The sequence below is a fragment of the Ornithorhynchus anatinus genome, chromosome 2, assembly GCF_004115215.2.
Source record: "Ornithorhynchus anatinus isolate Pmale09 chromosome 2, mOrnAna1.pri.v4, whole genome shotgun sequence".
Taxonomy (NCBI): domain Eukaryota; kingdom Metazoa; phylum Chordata; class Mammalia; order Monotremata; family Ornithorhynchidae; genus Ornithorhynchus; species Ornithorhynchus anatinus.
Genome location: NC_041729.1, coordinates 139,074,565 through 139,093,854, shown reverse-complemented (window position 1 = coordinate 139,093,854; position 19,290 = coordinate 139,074,565). Strand labels below are relative to the sequence as shown.

Sequence of the window (19,290 nt, the reverse complement as noted above, 5' to 3'; positions counted from 1 at the left end):
GAGGTGATTTTTAAGTAAGGTTTTGAAGAGGGAAAGAGAATCAGTTTGGCGGAGGTGAGGAGGGAGGGCGTTCCAGGACCGCGGGAGGACGTGACCCAGGGGTCGACGGCGGGATAGGCGAGACCGAGGGACGGCGAGGAGGTGGGCGGCAGAGGAGCGGAGCGTGCAGGGTGGGCGGTAGAAAGAGAGAAGGGAGGAGAGGTAGGAAGGGGCAAGGTGATGGAGAGCCTTGAAGCCTAGAGTGAGGAGTTTTTGTTTGGAGCGGAGGTCGATAGGCAACCACTGGAGTTGTTTAAGAAGGGGAGTGACATGCCCAGATCGTTTCTGCAGGAAGATGAGCCGGGCAGCGGAGTGAAGAATAGACCGGAATAATAATTATAGCATTTGTTAAGTGTTTACTACGTACGGGGCATTGTACTAAGTGCTGGTAAGAGAATAGTGAGGTAAAGTAGGAGGGGAAAAGGTGATTTAGTGTTTTAAAGCCAATGATGAGGGGTTTTTCTTTGATGTGGATGGGCAACCAGTGGAATTTCTTTAAGAGTGGGGAAGCATGATCTGAATGTTTTGGAGGAAAATGATCCAGGCAGCAGATTAGACTTGAGTGGGGAGAGACAGGGAGGTCAGCAAGGAGGTTGTTACCATAATCAAGGCAGGATAGGAAAGTGCTTGAATTAGCCTGGTTTCAGTTTGTTTGGAGATAAAAGGGCAGACTTTAGCAATATTGTGAAGGTCAAGCTTACAGGATTTAGTGATGGATTGAATATTGAATGTTGAGATTGAATGTTTGATTGAATGTTGAATGATTGAATGTTGAATGAGGGAGAGGAGTCTAGGAGAACGTCAAGGTTATGGGCTTTTGAGAAAGAAAGCACAGTGGCACCAACTACATTGTTGGGAAAGTGAGAGAGCGGACAGAATTTGGATGGGAAGATAAGTTCTGTTGCAGATATATTAAGTTTGAGGTGATAGGAAGACATCCAAGTAGAGATGTCTTGAAGACAGGAAGAAATACAAGACTGCAGAGAAGGAGAAAGATCTGGGTTGAAGATGTAGATTTGGGTATCATCCACATAGAAGTGGTAGTTGAAGCCATGTGAGCAAATAAGTTCTCCAAGGGAGTGGGTGTTATTTTGAGCTCAGTTGTTCTTTCCATTCAGCCAGTCATTCAATCGTATTTATTGAGCACCTACTGTGCAGAACATTGTACTAAGCATTAGTAAGAGTTCAATAGATAATAAACAGGCATATTCCCTCCCATAATGAGCTTGCAGTCTAGAAGGAGGGACAAACATTGATATGAATTTTTAAAAATTCGGATAGGTAAATACGCGCTGTGGGACTGGAATGGGAGGGGAGCAAAGGGAGCTAGTCAGGGGGACACAGAAGGTAGGAACTGAACCCTGAGGGACCCAGTCAGTTTTTGGATGGGAGACAGAGGAAGAGCCCATGAAAAAGACTGAGAATGAGCTTCCAGAGATATAGGAGAACCAGGAGAGTAGAGTGTCAGCGAAGCTGAACAGTGTTTCAAGGAGAAGAGGCTGGTCAACAGTCTCGAAGGCAGCTGAGAGGTCAAGGAGGATTAGGATGGAGTAGAGGCTGTTGGATTTGAAAACTTTTGAGAAGGTGGTTTCTGTGGAGTGAAGGGGATGGAAGCCAGATTGGAGAGGATAAGGAGAGACTTAGAGAAGAACTTGAGACAGCAGGTGTAAACAACTTGCCCAAGAAGTTTAGAGAGGGAATGGTAGGAGGGATATGGGGTGATAACTGGAAGGAGCCATAGGGTCAAGGAAGGGGTTTTGTATTCTTTTAGGATAGGGGAGACACGGGCATGTTTGAAAGCAGTAGGGAAGAAGCAATTGGAGAGTGAACAGTTGAAGGTGACAGGGAAGGAAGGGAGGGGACAAGTGCGAAGGGGCAAAGGAATGGGGTTGGATGCTCAGTGGAGAAGGCAGGTGATCTCTAAAGATACAGCTGGGAAAGATGGGAGAATTGAAGGGGCTAGAGGGATGGAAGGATTAGGGAGGGGCAGGGGAGGTGTTAGGGAGACCACACCTGACAGTGTCAATATTCTTAATTCAGTAGATGGTCAGATCTACTGGGGGCAAGGGATGGGGGAGTTTATGGGGGCAGAAAGTTTGAGGAAGGAGCTAAATATCTGGAACAACTGATGAGGGTGATGGATATGGGTGTCAATAAGGATGGAGAAATAATTTGGCCAAGCAGAGGTGAGGGTAGAGTTAAAGCATGGAAGGATAAACTTGAAGTGGGTGAAATTGGCCTGAAAACTAGATTTCCTCCAGCAGTGCTCTGCAGCTTGTGTACAATAGCAAAGGGGGAAGACTGCAGGTGATCCAGGGCTGTGAGTTAGTGGTACGCGATCGGCAAAGGGATAGGGGAGCGAGTGAGTTGAGTTCAGTAGAGAGGGTGGTGTTGAGAGTGTCAATTTGGTCTGCAAGGGAAGGTAGTTTATGTATGGAGGCTAGACGAGACATGATGAGTTGAGAAAATTGGATGGGATCAAAAGGTCAGAGGTCTCTGTGGGGGAACAGGACTGATTTGAGGGGAGGAGGTATGTAGGAGAAAAGGCAGGTGAGGAGCTTGTGGTCTGATAGAGGGCTTTCAAAGTTCACGATTGTAGAGACTGTGCAGTGGGTAGAGATGATGAGATCGAGTGTGTGTCCAAATTGGTGAGTGGGCAAGATGGGGTGTAGCAGGAGGTCTGTGAAGTTGAAGAGTGATAGAAGGCAGGCACATAGAAACATCTATGTGGATATTGAAGTCCCTAAGGATGTCAAGATAAGAAGCAATGTGCCTACTGGAAACAGCATGGACCATTGAGTCACAGGACCCAATAATAATAATAATAATTATTATTATTGTGGCATTTAAGTGCTTACTATGTGCTAGGCACTGTACTAAGCATTGGAGTGGATACAAGCAAGTTGGGTTGGACACAGCACCTGTCCCACCTGGGGTTCACAGTCTCACAGTCTTGAAGCAGCGTGGCTTAGTGGTTTAGTGGCAAGAGCACGGGCTTGGGAATCAGAGACTGTGGGTTCTAATCCTGGTTCTGCCACTTATCAGCTGCTTGACTTTGGGCAAGTCGCTTAACTTCTCTATGCCTCAGTTACCTCATCTGTAAAATGGGGATGAAGACTGTGAGCCCCATGGGGAACAACCTGATTACCTTGTATCCACCCCAGCGCTTAGAACAGTGCTTGGCACATAGTAAGCACTTAACAAATACTAATTATTATTATTATTAATCCTTATTTTACAGATGAGGAAATGGAGGCATAGAGAAGTGAAGTGACTTGCCCAAGGTCACACAGCAGACAAATGTCAGAGTAGGGATTAGAACCCACAACCTCTGACTCCCAGGCCCATGCTCTACCCACTACGCCATGCTTTTTCTAATCCAGCTCTGCTACTTGCCTGCTGGGTGGCCTTAGGGAAGTCAACAGGGAAGTCTAACACCTTTGGGTCTCAGTTTCCTCATCTGTAAAATAGGGATTAAATATCTGTTCTTCCTTCCCCTTAGACTGTGAGCCCCATGTGGGATAGGGACTGTGTCCAACCTGGTTGTCTACCCCAGTGCTTAGTATGGATATGCAGGTGAAGGGGGTGGGTTTTGAGAGAAGGCAGGATATATCTCCTCTAGAAATTCTGCTGAAAGAGTTGAAGAAGGGACAGGAGGAAGGAGGGACTTGGGAGGGGGGTTGAAAAATGGCTGCCCACTCCTCCTAGGAATAACTATCTGCATCTTGAAGGCACTATTCCCACTTCTCCCCTCCTCCACCCCATACTTTCTCTTCTCCTTAGTAAATGATACCGGATCTCCTGTCTTCAAAAATTCTTATGGAGTTGGGAGATTCGACATGGCATATAATGTTGGGGGTTTTGCTACTTTTTAAAATTCAGGTTTTCAGTGTGAAAATTTCCTAAATATAGAATTCTACCTTTAACCGCATTTCCTTAGGATACAGTACAATATAATACAGCAGAATTGGTTTGGTAAATATTTCTTCAGTAATATTCTTCTGCTGGAGAAGCAGCATAGCTTAGTTGATAGAACCTGGGCTTGGGAGTCAGAGGTTGTGGTTTCTAATTCCAGCTCTGCCACTTATCAGCTGTGTGACTTTGGGCAAGTCACTTAACCTCTCTGTGCCTCAGTTACCTCATCTATAAAATGGGGATTAAGACGGTGAGCCCCACATGGGACAACCTGATTATGTTGTATCTACCTCAGCGCTTAGAACAGTGCTTGGCATGTAGTAAGCACTTAACAAAATACCATCATTATTATTGTTATTCTTCTTAATATCATGCCTTTATGGTGCCAGCAAATGACACAAATGTCTTCAGGAACCCTCATCATTGCAGCTGCCTGATGTCACACATAGCAGTGTTAAGACAACCTGACTTTCAGTAGAAAATCAGATTCTAGTGTTAGTCCAAGGCAACAATATCCTAATGTTGCTCTGAGTTGAGGGTTGCATATCAGAGGGATAATAATAATTACTGTGGTATTTGTGAAGCTCTTACTATGTGTCAGGCATGGCGCTGTGGATAGAGCACGGGTCTGGGAGTCAGAAGGTCCTGGGATCTAGAGAAGCAGCGTGGCTCAGTGGAAAGAGCACGGGCTTTGGAGTCAGAGGTCATGGGTTCGAATCCTGATGCTGCCACTTGTCAGCTGTGTGACTGTGGGCAAGTTACTTAACTTCTCTGTGCCTCACTTACCTCATCTGTAAAATGGGGATTAAGACTGTGAGCCTCATGTGGGACAACCTGATTCCCCTGTGTCTACCCCAGCGCTTAGAACAGTGCTCGGCACATAGTAAGCGCTTAACAAATACCAACATTATTATTGCCGACTCTGACACTTGTCTTCTGTATGACCTTAGTGAAGTCACTTCACTTCTCTGTGCCTCAGTTACCTCAACTGTAAAATGGGGAATAAGACTGTGAACCCTAAGCAGGGCATGGACTGTGTCCAATCCGATTTGCTTGTATCCACCCCAGTTCCAGATACAGTGCCTGGCACATAGTAAGTGCTCAACAAATACTATAATTATTATTATTACTAAGTGCTGGGGTGGCTACAAGCAAATCAGGTCAATGGTGGAGACATTCACAAGGGGTAAGCAAAAACTGATAGTAATATTAATATTTATTAAATGTTTACTATGTGTCAAGCCCTGTGTTGCCTGGGCGATCCCCCACCCACTACTGGGATTGGTAGGGGCCACTTCCCAAGCTGGGCTGGTTGTGCTGTCAGGCAGAGCTCAGGATCCTGGCCGGGGACATAGCCATGGTGGCTAAGGAGGAGGAGTGACAAGTGGTGCCCCCTCCCCACATCTCTCCCCTTCACTCATTCTCCCCCTTAGAGGCATCTGAAGTTGGATGGAGGCCGGAACTCATCCCAGGTTGGACCCTTTCCCTCCTGCTCTCGAGTGTTCGGCTCACGTTGGAGAAGACCTGGCCTCCGCCCCTCCTGTGCTCTGGAGTCCAGCAGGGTGATAATAATTGTGGTATTTGTTAAGTGCTTACTGTGTGCCAGGCACTGCTCTAAGCACTGGGGTAGATACAGGAAAATCGGGTTGGATACAATCACTGTCAAACATGGAACTCAGATGCATTCCCCATTTTACACATGAGGAAACTGAAGCTCAGAGAAGTGAAGTGACTTACCTAAGGTCATACAGCAGACAAGTGGCGGAGTGGGATTAGAATCCACAACCTTTCATTCATTCATTCATTCAATAGTATTTATTGAGCGCTTACTATGTGCAGAGCACTGTACTAAGCGCTTGGAATGTACAAATCAGCAACAGAGACACTCTGCCCCATTGACGGGCTTACAGTCTAATTGGGGGAGACAGACAGACAAAAACAATAGCAATAAATAGAATCAAGGGGATGTACATCTCATTAACAAAATAAATAGGGTAATAAAAAATATATACAGTTGAGCGGATGAGCACAGTGCTGAGGAGAGAGGAAGGGAGAGGGGGAGGAGCAGAGGGAAAAGGGGGGGAAAAGTGGGCTTAGCTGAAGGGAGGTGAAGGGGGGTCAGAGAGGCAGCAGAGGGAGCAGAGGGAAAAGGGGAAGCTCAGACTGGGCAGGCCTCTTGGAGGAGGTCAGTTCTAAATAGGGGTTTGAAGAGGGGAAGAGAATTAGTTTGGCGGAGGTGAGGAAGGAGGGCATTCCAGGACAGCGGGAGGACGTGGCCCGGGGTCGACGGCGGGATAGGCGAGAACGGGGGATGGTGAGGAGATGGGCGGCAGAGGAGCGGAGCGTGCAGGGTGGGCAGTAGAAATAGAGAAGGGAGGAGAGGTAGGAGGGGGCAAGGTGATGGAAAGCCTTGAAGCTTAGAGTGAGAAGTTTTTGTTTCATGCAGAGGTTGATAGGCAACCACACTGGAGGTTTTTAAGAAGGGGAATGACATGCCCAGAGCGTTTCTGCAGGAAGATGAGTCATGCAGAAGAATGAAGAATAGACTGGAGCGGAGAGAGACAGGAGGAAGGGAGATCAGAGACAAGGCTGACAATAATCCAGCCAGGAGATTATGAGAAACTGTACCAGTAAAATAGCTGTTTGGGTGGAGAGGAAAGGGAGGATCTTGGAGATATTATAAAGGTGAGACCGGCAGGTCTTGGTGACAGATTGGATGTGTGGGGTGAATGAGAGAGCCAAGTCAAAGATGACACCGAGTTTGCAGGCCTGAGAGACGGGAAGGATGGTCGTACCATCCACAGTGATAGGGAAGTCAGGAAGAGGACAGAGCTTGGGAGGGAAGATAAGGAGATTAGTTTTGGACATGTTGAGTTTTAGGTGGTGGGCAGACATCCAGGTAGAGACGTCCCGGAGGCAGGAGGAGATACAAACCTGAAGGGAAGGGGAGAGGACTGGGCAGAGATGTAGATCTGTTGTGTCATATGCATAGAGATGATAGTTGAAGCCATGAGAGCGAATGAGTTCACTGAGGGAGTGAGTGTAGATGGAGAACAGAAGAGGGCCAAGAACTGACCCTTCAGGAACCCCAACAGTTAGAGGATGGGAAGGGGAGGAGGAGCCCGCGAAGGAGACCAAGAATGAACAGCCAGAGAGATAAGAGGAGAACCAGGAGAGGATGGAGTCCGTGAAGCGGAGGTGAGATAAGGTGTGGAGGAGAAGGGGATGGTCAACAGTGTCAAAGGCAGCTGAGAGGTCAAGGAGTCACCTTCTGATTCCCAGGCCCGTGCTCTATTCACTACACCGTGCTGCTTCTGATCCTCCCCAGTGCTCCCTCTTCCGTGGCCATGCAGTGACAGGGAACCCTGGCTGAAGGGTCTTGATGTGTCCCATCGGGAGGAGTGGGCACTGATGGAAACAACCACTGATTGATTGTTGACAGCCTAGCAACCAACGGGAGACCATGGCTCCCCACCGACCCCTGTAGTGGGAGGGGGATCACCCAGGCAACACAGGGCTTGACACATACTAAACATTTAACAGTGGAAAGAGCCCGGGTTTGGGAGTCAGAGGTCATGGGTTCTAATCCCGGCTCTGCCACTCATCAGCTGTGTGACTGTGGGCAAGTCACTTCACTTCTCTGTGCCTCAGTTACCTCATCTGTAAAATGGGGATTAAGATTGTGAGCCTCACATGGGACAACCTGATTGCCCTGTATCTCCCCCAGTGCTTAGAACAGTGCTCTGCACATAGTAAGTACTTAACAAATACCAACATTATTATTTAACAAATATCAATATTACTATTGTCAGTTTTTGCTTACCCGTTGTGTGTGTCTCTACTGTTAACCCGATTTGCTTGTATCCACCCCAGTGCTTAGTAGAGTGACTGACATGTAGTAAGAGCTTCACAAATATGACAATCATTGTTATTACTCCTCTGATACACAACCCTCAACTCAGAACAACACTAGGATATTGTTGCCTTGGACTAATGCTGGAATCTGAGGAGGTTGTCTTAACAATACTATAGGTAAGGTTGTCTTAACAATACTAGATGTGACAACAGACAGCTGCCATGTTGAGGTTCCAGAAGTTGTTTGTGTCAGGGTGACGGCCTTGGGGAAAGAGCAGGTAAACTGACAAAAACTATAAAAGCTCGATTTGTAGGTAACGCGTGCCTAGCTCCTGGACCTGTGGACCTGTGCTGGAACCTCCCAGGAGAGTAAGAAAATCAAGGTACTTGAACTTGAACGAGCTGCTGTTCGGGTGGTTTCTATGCTACCCTCCTACAGGGAATGTTAGTATTCTGTATGAACCACTGAAGGGGATACAACGTGTTCAGGTGGGACCAAGCCCTTTTGCCACATGGGACTTCCAGTCTAAGAGGGAGATCAGATATATAACCCCCATTTTGCAGGTGAGGAAACTGAGGCAAGAAAAATTAATCATAATTATGGTATTAGTTAAGCATTTACTATGTGCCAGGCACTATACTAATCGCTAGGGTGATTACAAGAAAATCGGTTGGATACTGTCCTGCCTCACGTGGGGCTCACAGTCTTGATCTCCATTTTACAGATGAGGTAACTGAGGCATAAAGAAGTGAAGTGACTTGCCCAAGGTCACACAGCAGACAAGTGGTAGATCTGGGATTTGAACCCATGACCTTCTGACTCCCAGGCCTGTGTTGCTGATTGCCCAAGGTTCCACAGCAGGCAAGTGGTGGAGCCAGGATTAGAACCCAGGTCCTCCCAGGCCCATGCTCTTTCCACTATTGTAAGTCTCACTACAATTAACACTCAGAGCTCCAGATTTGTTACAGAGTAGTGAAAAGGGAAATCCCTTGGAAAATCAATACTGACAATGTATTTATAAATGACTGAGCTTCCCATATATTCTCTTGTTAAAACCCTATGCGTGAAGCAGTCCACACTCAGTACGTGTACCAGTGGCCATGTGCTGAGACCACCAAGTGCAAGGAAATAGGTGGGGAATGCAGGAAGAGAAAGGAAGGTCAAAATGCAGAGCCCCCTAAAATAACTGCAGCTGCAAATAACTGCAGTTATTTTGCTCCTTAATCTGCCATCCCTCCCTGGACAAAGCCCAAAATGATGCTTAAGAGCAGTCAAATCAATTAATCAATCAATTGTGACAAAACCCAGTCAACAACATATCCAGAAAGGGAAGGATGGGAGCTAAGAAGACCCAAAGAGGACTCAGGTGAGAAGAACTAGCTGGAAAAATGGTTTAGAAAATCAAACCTATTAATAGGAAGTGGGATTTCAAGGCTTTACCTGATGTACCATGGTGATACTGAAATTTCATCACTCAAATGTTCCCCATCTGCTCATGGCAGAATTAGGATGGATTTTTAAATGGACATAAATCTATCTGGGCAGTGTGCATAACTTCACTTTTATAAAAGCATAGTTTTATGTATTTAAACACTAATTTATTAAAATAATTTGGCAGTACATTGGGGTGACAGTTGGGCTTTGAGTGATTTGTCTTGTTGGGGTAACTGTTAGGATTATTCTTCTTCCCAGGTCACCATGCCAATTCCCAACACTACCAGCTTCCATCCCTCTATGTTCCTCCTGTTGGGTATCCCTGGGATGGAGGATCAGCACATCTGGATCTCCATTCCCTTCTGCTCCATGTACATCATGGCTCTGCTGGGGAATGGCACCATCCTATTGGTCGTTGCCTCTGACAAGACCCTCCACGAGCCCATGTACCACTTCCTCTGCATCCTCTCACTTACAGACCTGGTGCTTTGCTCCACCACATTGCCCAAGATGCTGGCCATCTTCTGGTTTGGGGCCCAGCCCATCTCCTTCCATGGTTGCCTCACTCAAATGTTCTTCATCCATGCTGCTTTTGCCACTGAGTCAGGTGTTCTGCTGGCCATGGCCTTTGACCGCTTCGTGGCCATCTGCCGCCCACTACACTACTCGTCCATCCTCAGCCCCGGTGTCATTGGAAAGATCACAGTGGCCTGCATATCCCGAAGCCTAATCGTTGACCTCCCGTTCATCATCCTGATCCGCAGATTACCATTCTGTGGGCATCAAGTGATCTCCCACACCTACTGTGAGCACATGGGCATTGCTAAACTGGCTTGTGTCAACATCAAGATCAACATCATCTACGGCCTGACGGTTGCACTCTTGGTCACGGGGGTTGATGTGGTGCTCATTGGCTTTTCCTATGGCTTCATCCTACATGCTGTGCTCCACCTACCCACCCAGGATGCACAACGCAAGGCCTTCAGCACCTGTGGGGCCCATGTATGTGTTATCTTGGTCTTCTATATCCCAGCTTTCTTCTCCTTCTTCACCCACCGCTTTGGTCACTGGGTGCCACCTCAGGTTCACATTTTCGTGGCCAACCTCTACCTCCTGGTGCCCCCCGTGCTCAACCCGCTGGTGTATGGCATTAACACAAAGCACATCCGCCGGAGGATCCTGACTGTAATATTGGGGAACAGGTAGGGCCCTGCACACCCCCTTGCTGCTACCACCAGCTCCAGCAAAGGGCCCCAAGGAGATGTCATCAACCTAGGACCCCTGAAGTGGCTGCAGGACAAATATGGACACATCCCAAGAGGTGGTTTGACATCCAGTCAGCCACTCCACACTGGGCATTGTTTCTCTGTAGCTGTCTTCCAGATGCCCTGTGGAACCAACACTGGGAAAGAGACAAAACAGCTAGCTGTTGATTGAATTAATGACCTTACTTTTGATCTACAGAAATGCTCTGGGCATGTAACCCCGCTCCTCAAAAATCTTCAGTGGTTGCCTATCAATCTTTGCATGAAGCAAAAACTGCTCACTCTTGGCTTCAAAGCTCCCCATCACCTTGCCCCCTCCTACCTCACCTCCCTACTCTCCTTCTACAGCCCAGCCCGCACACTCCACTTCTCTGCCTCCAGCCACTTCACTTAGCCTCGTTTGTGCCTGTTCTATGAACCCTGTCCTGTCCTGTCGACCCCTGGCCCATGTCCTACTGCTGACTTGGAATGCCCTCCTGCCTCACATCTGCCAAACTAACTCTCTTCCCCTCTTCAAAGCACTACTGAGAGCTCACCTCCTCCAGGAAGCCTTCCCAGACTGAGCCCCCCCTTTCCCTCTGCTCCTTCTCCCCTCCCCATTCCCCCTACTCCCTCCCTCTGCTCTACCCCCTTCCCCTCCCCACAACACTTGTGTACATTTGTATATATTATTTGTTACTCTATTTTATTAATGATGTGTATATATCTATGATTCTATTTATTTTGATGGTATTTATGCCTGTCTAATTATTTTGTTCTGCTGTCTGTCTTCCCCTTTTAGACTGTCAGCCCGTTGTTGGGCATGGATTGTCTCTATCTGTTGCTGAATTGTACATTCCAACTGCTTAGTACAGTGCTCTGCACACAGTAAGTTCTCAATAAATATGATTGGGTGAATGAATGAATTGAATTGGGGCTCATTGTCCAATTTCTCTTTTGCAGATTTGCCTCCTGGGTCAACAGTTGCTAAATAGTAATGAGAAGAATTGTGATATTTGTTAATTGCTTGCTTTGTACCAAGGTAGAATGGTTTAGTTTTTAACTTTCTTGTACTGAAACATACATGGAGAAGTTTTTTGTCTCTAACTTCCTGACCTCCCTCTACCTTGTCATTCAAGTTATTGGCCTTCTTTTCCTGGGGAGGTGTAGTGGTCCTGGAGTTTCTCCTTAGGTGGGCAAAGGGTGCCCCCTTAGGTGGGCAAACCATCAGCTGGGATGAGGACTTGTCTTGGGGAAGAGAGTTCCAAGATGTAGCCATGAGAATTTGAACATCCAAGAGATTTACCCCATTGCCCTGAAATATTGGACAGACCCTGACCCTGGCTCCATCACTTACTGGGGATGGCTCTCATGAATCTGTGTTCCACCCAGGCTTCCTCAGGAAGCATGGTGCCTGCAGATCTCCAATAATAATAATATCTGTTAATGTTTACTCTGTGCCGAGAACTGTACTGAACACCAGGCTACAGTTGGGATAATAAGGTAGGGCCACTTCTTGTGCCGCATGGAGCTGTCAGTCTTAGTGTGCTAACACTTTTCTACTGCAAAATATCCAGAGACTCCAAAGAAGCAAGATGCAGACCCCTCCCAACCCCAGGCCAGGAAGCCCCTTTCAAGGACAAGTGTCCACCTGGGCCCCTCTATATGAGCCAACAACACTAGAGTGTTCCTGTCAAGCATTCCCCCTTGACTATCTTTTAACTTAACTTTGGGGACCCAGCTGACTATTCCCCAAATTTCAGTTTCTGCCTCTCCTGGGAAGGCACTCTGATACTTATGAAACTGGTGCGTAACTCGGAGTCAGTTATACTGAATAACGTCCTCCCTTCCCTTTGCCCAGCCAGTCCCAGCCTTGCCAACCACTGCTTCCTCATCATTTTATCGGTAATAACAAGTGTTTAAGTGCTTACTATGTGCCAAGCACTGTACTTAGCACTCTGCCAGATACAAGTTAATATGGTCGGACACAGTCCCTGTGCCGTATTACCCGTATCGTAATATGGAGGAGAGGGAGAACGGGTATTTAATCCACTCTTTACATATAAGAAAGTGAGGTGCAGAGAATAATAATAATAATAATAATAATAATGTTGGTATGTGTTAAGTGCTATGTGCCAAGCACTGTTCTAAGCATTGGGTAGATACAAGATGATCAGGTTACCCCACTTGGGGCTCACACTTCTAATCCCCATTTTCCAGATGAGGTAACTGAGGCACAGAGAAGTGAAGTGATTTGCCCAAGGTCCCACAATGGATAAGTGGCAGAGCTGGGATTAGAACCCCTGACCTCTGACTCCCAAACCCGGGCTTTTTCCACTGAGCCACGCTGCTTGCAGCTTGCCTGGGATCACAAAAGAGGCAAGAAGCAGTGCTGGGATCAGAATCCAGGTCTTCAAATATATAAAAGGTTTTATATGTGAAACTCATCAATTAACCAGTGATATTCATTGAGTACTTACTGAGCACAGAGCAATATACATAAATGTCTTGGAAAGTGGAAATAAAGCAAAATCCACATTTCCTGCCCTCAAGGTGCTTCACTGTCCTAAAAGGGAAGACAGACCAAAATATTTACAATTAGTTGGAAGAGAAAGAACAAGGATACAAGTAGTGTGCAGTATAATGATGTCAGGATGAAATAATGGAATAAATAATTGACCATGCAATATGCATGCAATACAGTATACAAGTGCTGAGGATTATATAAATACATAACCTTGAAGGGTGTCTGTTGGGTTTAGGTGACATGGATTATTGGTAATTAATCTCTGAAGGTTTTGTTACAACGGGAAGTAACACGGGCAGGAAATAATTGAAGAGGGGCTCCGAACTTTAGACCCACACCAACAAGCTGAATGGCTGCAAATATTTGAAAAAATAATGTGAATTAATCTAACAAGTCAATTTCATCTTTAGAATCATGACAAAGGGCTATGCACCATTAAGGGTCACTCTGCCCCCTTCATTGTCTGGACCACTGGCTACGGTTCAGACTTTCAGTGAAGCAAAGTCTTCTCTTGACTGCAACAGTGTTGCCATTTGGTGGTATCATGAAACTGATCCAACAGAGACAGGACAGAGAGCCTCCTCTGTGCTGCTGGATACCAAGCGCAGTTACCGCAGCACCCCATCCTCACCACTTTTGCCACATCAGATGCCACATCAGATCCACGGTTTGAGTCAGAACCGGTGGGCACTCAATAGACAGATTTTCCCACCAATCAGCACATAGCAACTATTGAACAGAAATATTTGCCACCAATCAGAATCTGTCTGGGGGAACCACTCAGAGGAGGAGGTGGAAGGAGTCGCTTATAGAGCAATGTTTTAACAGGAGGAATCTAGCAGGAAAGGTTTTCCAAAAGCTGATGGAATTATAGATTAGCAAGATGCTTCCCTGCCATGAACCAGGAAGGACCTGCCCCAACAACTTCCTTTGTCTGGGATCCTGCATTGTGGGCTTGTGGTTTTTTTGTATTTGTTAAGCACTTACTATGAGCCAGGCACTAGACTAAATGCTGGGCTAGATACAAGCTAATCAGGTTGGACAAACATCCATGTCCCATGTGGGGCTCACAGTCATAATACCCATTTTACAGATGAGGTAACTGAGGCACAGAGAAGTTATTTGTCCAAGAACAAGTAGTTCAATAACTAGGCCCAGTAGTTTTTCTAGAGAGAGATCTCCAAGTGAACTAAATTGCTCCAAAAAGAGTAAAGGAACAGAATAAACACTTGCCTTTTTCTTTCCTTCTTTTAACTTTTCTTCTAGCTTCCCACCGAGTGTGTGGTGAGAAAGGGAAGAAGCTGTGGAACGGGGAGACTGGGAATGACTGAGAAGAGATGAGAATTGAGGCTTGCATGAGAAAGATGAATATAGGAGGGTGCCAAGGTTATGGGATTGTGAGATTGGGAGGATGGTGGCATTGTCAACAATGATGGGAAAGTCGAGGGAAGGATAGATTTTAGGTGGAAAGATAAGGAGTTTTGCTTTGAACCTGTTAATTTTGATGTGTCAGAGGGATATCCAAGTGCAGATATCCTAAAGGCAGGAGAGAATGCAAGACTGCAGAGGCGAAAGTCAGGGTTGGAGATAAAGATTGGGAATCATCCTCAAAAAGAAGGTATTTGAAGCCATGGGAGTAGATGAGTTCTCCAAGAAAGTGGGTGTAGATGAAAGAATGGAAAGAGTTCCAGATCTGAGTCTTGAGGGACTCCCACAATTACAGGGTGGGAGACAGAGTAAAGCCAGCTAAAGAGACTGAGAAGGAGCAGCCATAGAGTTAGCTGGAGAACTAGGAGAAGACAGTGTCAGTGAAGCCAATGTTAGATTATATTTTCAGAAGAAAGGGGTGGTCCACAGAGTCAAAGGCATCTGAAAGGTCAAGAGGGATTAGGAGAGAGGAGAAGCCATTGGATTTGGCAAGAAGAAGGCCACTGGTAACCACAGAGAGGGCAATTCCATGGAGTTAAGGGGGAGAAAGCCAGATACCGGAGGGGTAAGAAGTCAGTTGGAAAAGTGGAGGCAGTGGGAGTAAAAAGCTAACTTCAAGGAGTTTGGAAAGGAATGGTAGAGGGGAGATGGAGTGATAATTGAAGACTATCATTGGGTCAAAGGAGAGTTTTTTTTTTGAATAGGTGATACATGGGCATGTTTGAAAGCAGTGGAAAAGGAGCTATTGGAAAGTGAGTGGTTAGAGACAGTGGTCAGCTAGGGCAAATGGAGGGGTCAAGGGTTTGAATAAAATACAGAAGGATGAGGTCAGAGGCAAAGTTGAAGGGCATAGACTTTCAGAGGAGACAGATTTCCTCTTGAGATTTTGTGAGGTAGGATGGGATAGATGAGAAGAGGGCAGGAGGAGAGTGTGGCTGGGGAGGAACAGGAGATTTGAGGGAGATGATGCCTGATGTTTTTGATTTTCAAACAAAATAGGTGGTAGAGGCAATAGGGGCAAGAGATTCAGTACAGGAGGTTTGCGGAGGGAGTTAAAGTCCAAAAGAACTGGTGCAGGCAATGGGCATGCGAGTAAATGAAGATAGAGATATGTTGTTGCTGGACCAAGGTGAGGGCAGACTTAAAGCAGGAGAGAATGAATTTGAAATGGATCTTTTATACTATATAAGCTTCTTGTAGGTGGGGAACATGTCTACTATCTGTTATATATTGTTTTCTCCTGAGCACGTAGTACAGTGCTTTCCACACAGTAAGTTAGAGAAGCAGCATGGCTTAGTGGAAAGAGCACAGGCTTGGGAGGTATAGGTCATGCGTTCTAATCCAGGCTCCACCACTTGTCTGCCCTGTGACCTTGGGCAAGTCACTTAACTTCCTGGGGCCTCAGTTACCTCATCTGTAAAATGGGGATTAAGATTATGATCCCCAAACGGGACAACGTGCTTACCTTTTATCTGTCCCAGTGCTTAGGACAGTGCTTGGCACATAGTAAGAGCTTAACAAATGTCATAATTATTATTATTATTATTATTACTACCAACTCTGTTCCCCTCTGAGGATCATGCCTGGAGACTTTCCAGTACTCCACCAGTCTCGGCTCCAGGAGGGAGTGTCAAGCAGAGGCATATCCATTCCACTTCTAGCTTGGCCAGTGGCTAGTGAGTGGAAGGCAGTCTTCAAGTCAAAACTCACCTGTACTAGGCAGCAGAGGCAAGGGAGAGAGTCGAGGGTGGAAACTCAAGTTTACTATGTGGAAGGAGGTAATGGTAAACCACTTTGGAATTTTTACCAAAAAAACTCTCTGGATACAGTACCAGAACAATTGCAGATGGAGGTGGGGTGTTTTGGGAGAGAAGTGTCGGAGACGGCTTCGCAGTGTATGACGACAACCAACTCTGTTATATTGTACTCTCCTATGCACTTACTACAGTGCTCTGCACTAAGTAAAGTCAATCCAGCAATCATTCGATCATATTTATTGAGCTCTTACTGTGTGGTAAGTACTGTGCTTGGGAGAGTACAGTACAACAAACCTATTCCCTGCCCACAACAAGCTCACAGTTTAGAGAGGGAAACAGACACTGATATAAATAAATAAGTTGTGGATATGTACATAAGTGTTGTGGGGCTGAGGGAGGGGTGAATAAAGGGAGCACATCAGGGCAATGGAGAAGGGAGTGGGAAAAGAGAAAATGAGGGCTCAGTCAGAGAAGGCCTCTTTGGTAAGTATTGGTAAATGCTACCAACTCGGTTATATTGAACTCTCCTGAGCACTTAGTACAGTGCTCTGGGCATAATAAGAGCTCAGCAAATATGATGGATTTATGAGATGTTCAGTCTAGGGTCTGGATTTCTACCAGCAATGCTTTATGGCTGGAGACAAGAGTGAAAGAAGTATATTTTGTGGAGGTGATCAAGGGCTGCAGGTTGGGGTACAAGATGGATGGAGAAACAGGGGAGCGAGGGAGTTGAGTTTAGTGGAGAGGGTGGAAATGAGGGTATGGATTTGCATGTTAAGACAAGGTAGGTTTTATGTCTTTTTTCTTCCTCCTGCATCCACTATTTGAATGTAATGTCTGTCAGTCTGTCCACTCCATTATAACATAAGCTTCTGAGGGGATAATAATAATAATGTTGGTATTTGTTAAGCGCTTACTATGTGCCGAGCACTGTTCTAAGCACTGGGGTAGATAAAGGCTAATCAGGTTGTCCCACGTGAGACTCATAGGCTAAGAGGAATGAGTGTTTGTCTCACCTCTGTGACTCTCTCCTGCATGCTTAAGACAGATCTTTGCTCTCAGTAGGAACTCCGTAAATGCTTTTGATGGCACTGATGATATCTGTCTAGTTTCCATCTGTGCCTGAAGGCAAAGGGCTGGACCAAATGGTAACAAGAAGTCTCTGCCCATCTGGGGATTCTCCTGTTCTCTACCCAATCCCCAGGGTGCCCCAGAAAGAAAGCAGGCAGGAGTGATGGAGGCCAATTAACATTCTATCCTGCTATTCTAATGCATCTACTTGGCCAGAGCGAGACATTTGGGGCACACCAGCACCTGCCCCTTAAATGGAGGTTCCAGGGACTTCCCCAGAGCAGCCTCTATATTTTACAAGCACACGGGAATTCTGGCACCAGCACCCACAGCTTCACATCAAAGATCCTGATGCCGCTCCTGATTCAACCAGTGGATGCCTCCAACCCCAATGCACATCAACCCCTGCAGTTCCCAGAGGGGCCTGGAGGGCAGGGCAGATTGAAAAGGTGAGGGCTTTAGTAGTCCTGGTTCTGTTTTTAACGCCTGGGTGTGGCTGAAGACTCAGGCCTGCGCCCTGGTCATATGTTCCCCAGAGGTTGAGAAAGATAAGAAGCCTGTGACCTCTTCTCTCGGGCTGATCCCAGCTCTCGGAGCATCCCTGAGAAGAGCAGAACCAGGTAGGAAGTGGCTGCTTTGAGGTGGGTTAGGAAAGATCAGGGAGGGAAGTAATGCTGGGGAGAAGGTAGGGATAGGAGGATGAAAAAGGCCAGACACAGGGAAAGACTTGTGCAGATATGTAGTATATGTTTATACCAATGTCTGTCTCCTCCTCTAAATTGTTAGTTTGTTATGGGCAGGGAAAGTGTCTAGGATAGGAGGATGAAAAAGGCCAGACACAGGGAAAGACTTGTGCAGTTATGTAGTATATGTTTATACCAATGTCTGTCTCCTCCTCTAAATTGTTAGTTTGTTATGGGCAGGGAAAGTGTCTACAACTCTGTTGAATTGTACTCTCCCAAGCACTGAGTATAGTGCTCTGCATACAGTAATCTTTCAATAAATATCATTGATTGACTGATTTTAGGGACAAGAAAGGACACTCATTCATGGACTCTTCTTACTGACAGGCTTCTCTGAAAGTCAAGATAACATTCATTCATTCATTCATTCAATAGTATTTATTGAGCGCTTACTATGTGCAGAGCACTGTACTAAGCGCTTGGAATGTACAAATCGGTAACAGATAGAGACAATCCCTGCCCTTTGACGGGCTTACGGTCTAATCGGGAGAGACGGACAGACAAGAACAATAGCAATAAATAGAATCAAGGGGATGAACATTTCATTAAAACAATAGCAAATAAATAGAATCAAGCTGATGTACATCTCATTAACAAAATAAATAGGGTAATAAAAATATATATAGTTGAGTGGACGAGTACAGTGTTGAGGGGATGGGAAGGGAGAGGGGGAGGAGCAGAGGGAAAGGGGGGAAAAGAGGGTTTAGCTGCGGACCCCTGGCTAAGCCCTCATTTCATTCATTCAATAGTATTTACTGAGCACTTACAATGTGCAGGGCATTGTACTAAGCGCTTAGAATGTACAATTCGGCAACAGATAGAGACAATCCCTGCCCAATAATGGGCTCACAGTCTAAATGGGGGAGACAGACAGCAAAGCAAAACAGAACAAAACAAAACAAAACAAGACAATATCATCAAGATAAATAGAATCAAGGAGATATACACCTCATTAACAAAATAAATAGGGTAATAAATAATATATACAAATGAGCACAGTGTTGAGGGGAGGGGAAGGGGGAAAGAGCAGATTCTCCTACTAGCTCTCCCTTCTGCATCATCTGTGCAATTGGATCTTTACCCTTTGAGGACTTGATATTCATCCCGCCTTTAGATCCCACAGTGCTTATGTATTTATCCTTATAGCCTGCCATTTTCTATATCTGTAATTTATTCAAATTTCTGTCTCTCCCTTTAGACTGTAATCTCTTTTTGAGTAGGGATTGTGTCTTTCAACTGTACTGTACCATACTTTCCTAAGTGGATAGTGCTGTGC

At 46.0% G+C, this 19,290-nt stretch overlaps 1 protein-coding gene across 1 annotated transcript; it reads left to right on the top strand.

Annotated features, from left to right (window-relative positions):
- The first annotated feature begins 9,508 nt into the window (after positions 1 to 9,508).
- LOC100086409 (olfactory receptor 52D1-like) lies at positions 9,509 to 10,450 on the top strand. Its single transcript, XM_001516488.4, has one exon. It carries the CDS (start codon positions 9,509 to 9,511, stop codon positions 10,448 to 10,450), a length of 942 nt encoding a protein of 313 aa, XP_001516538.4.
- The last annotated feature ends 8,840 nt before the right edge of the window (positions 10,451 to 19,290 follow it).

Excerpts from the sequence above, each read along its gene's own strand:
- LOC100086409 (XM_001516488.4), top strand. The coding sequence starts at position 9,509 with ATGCCAATTCCCAACACTACCAGCTTCCATCCCTCTATGTTCCTCCTG.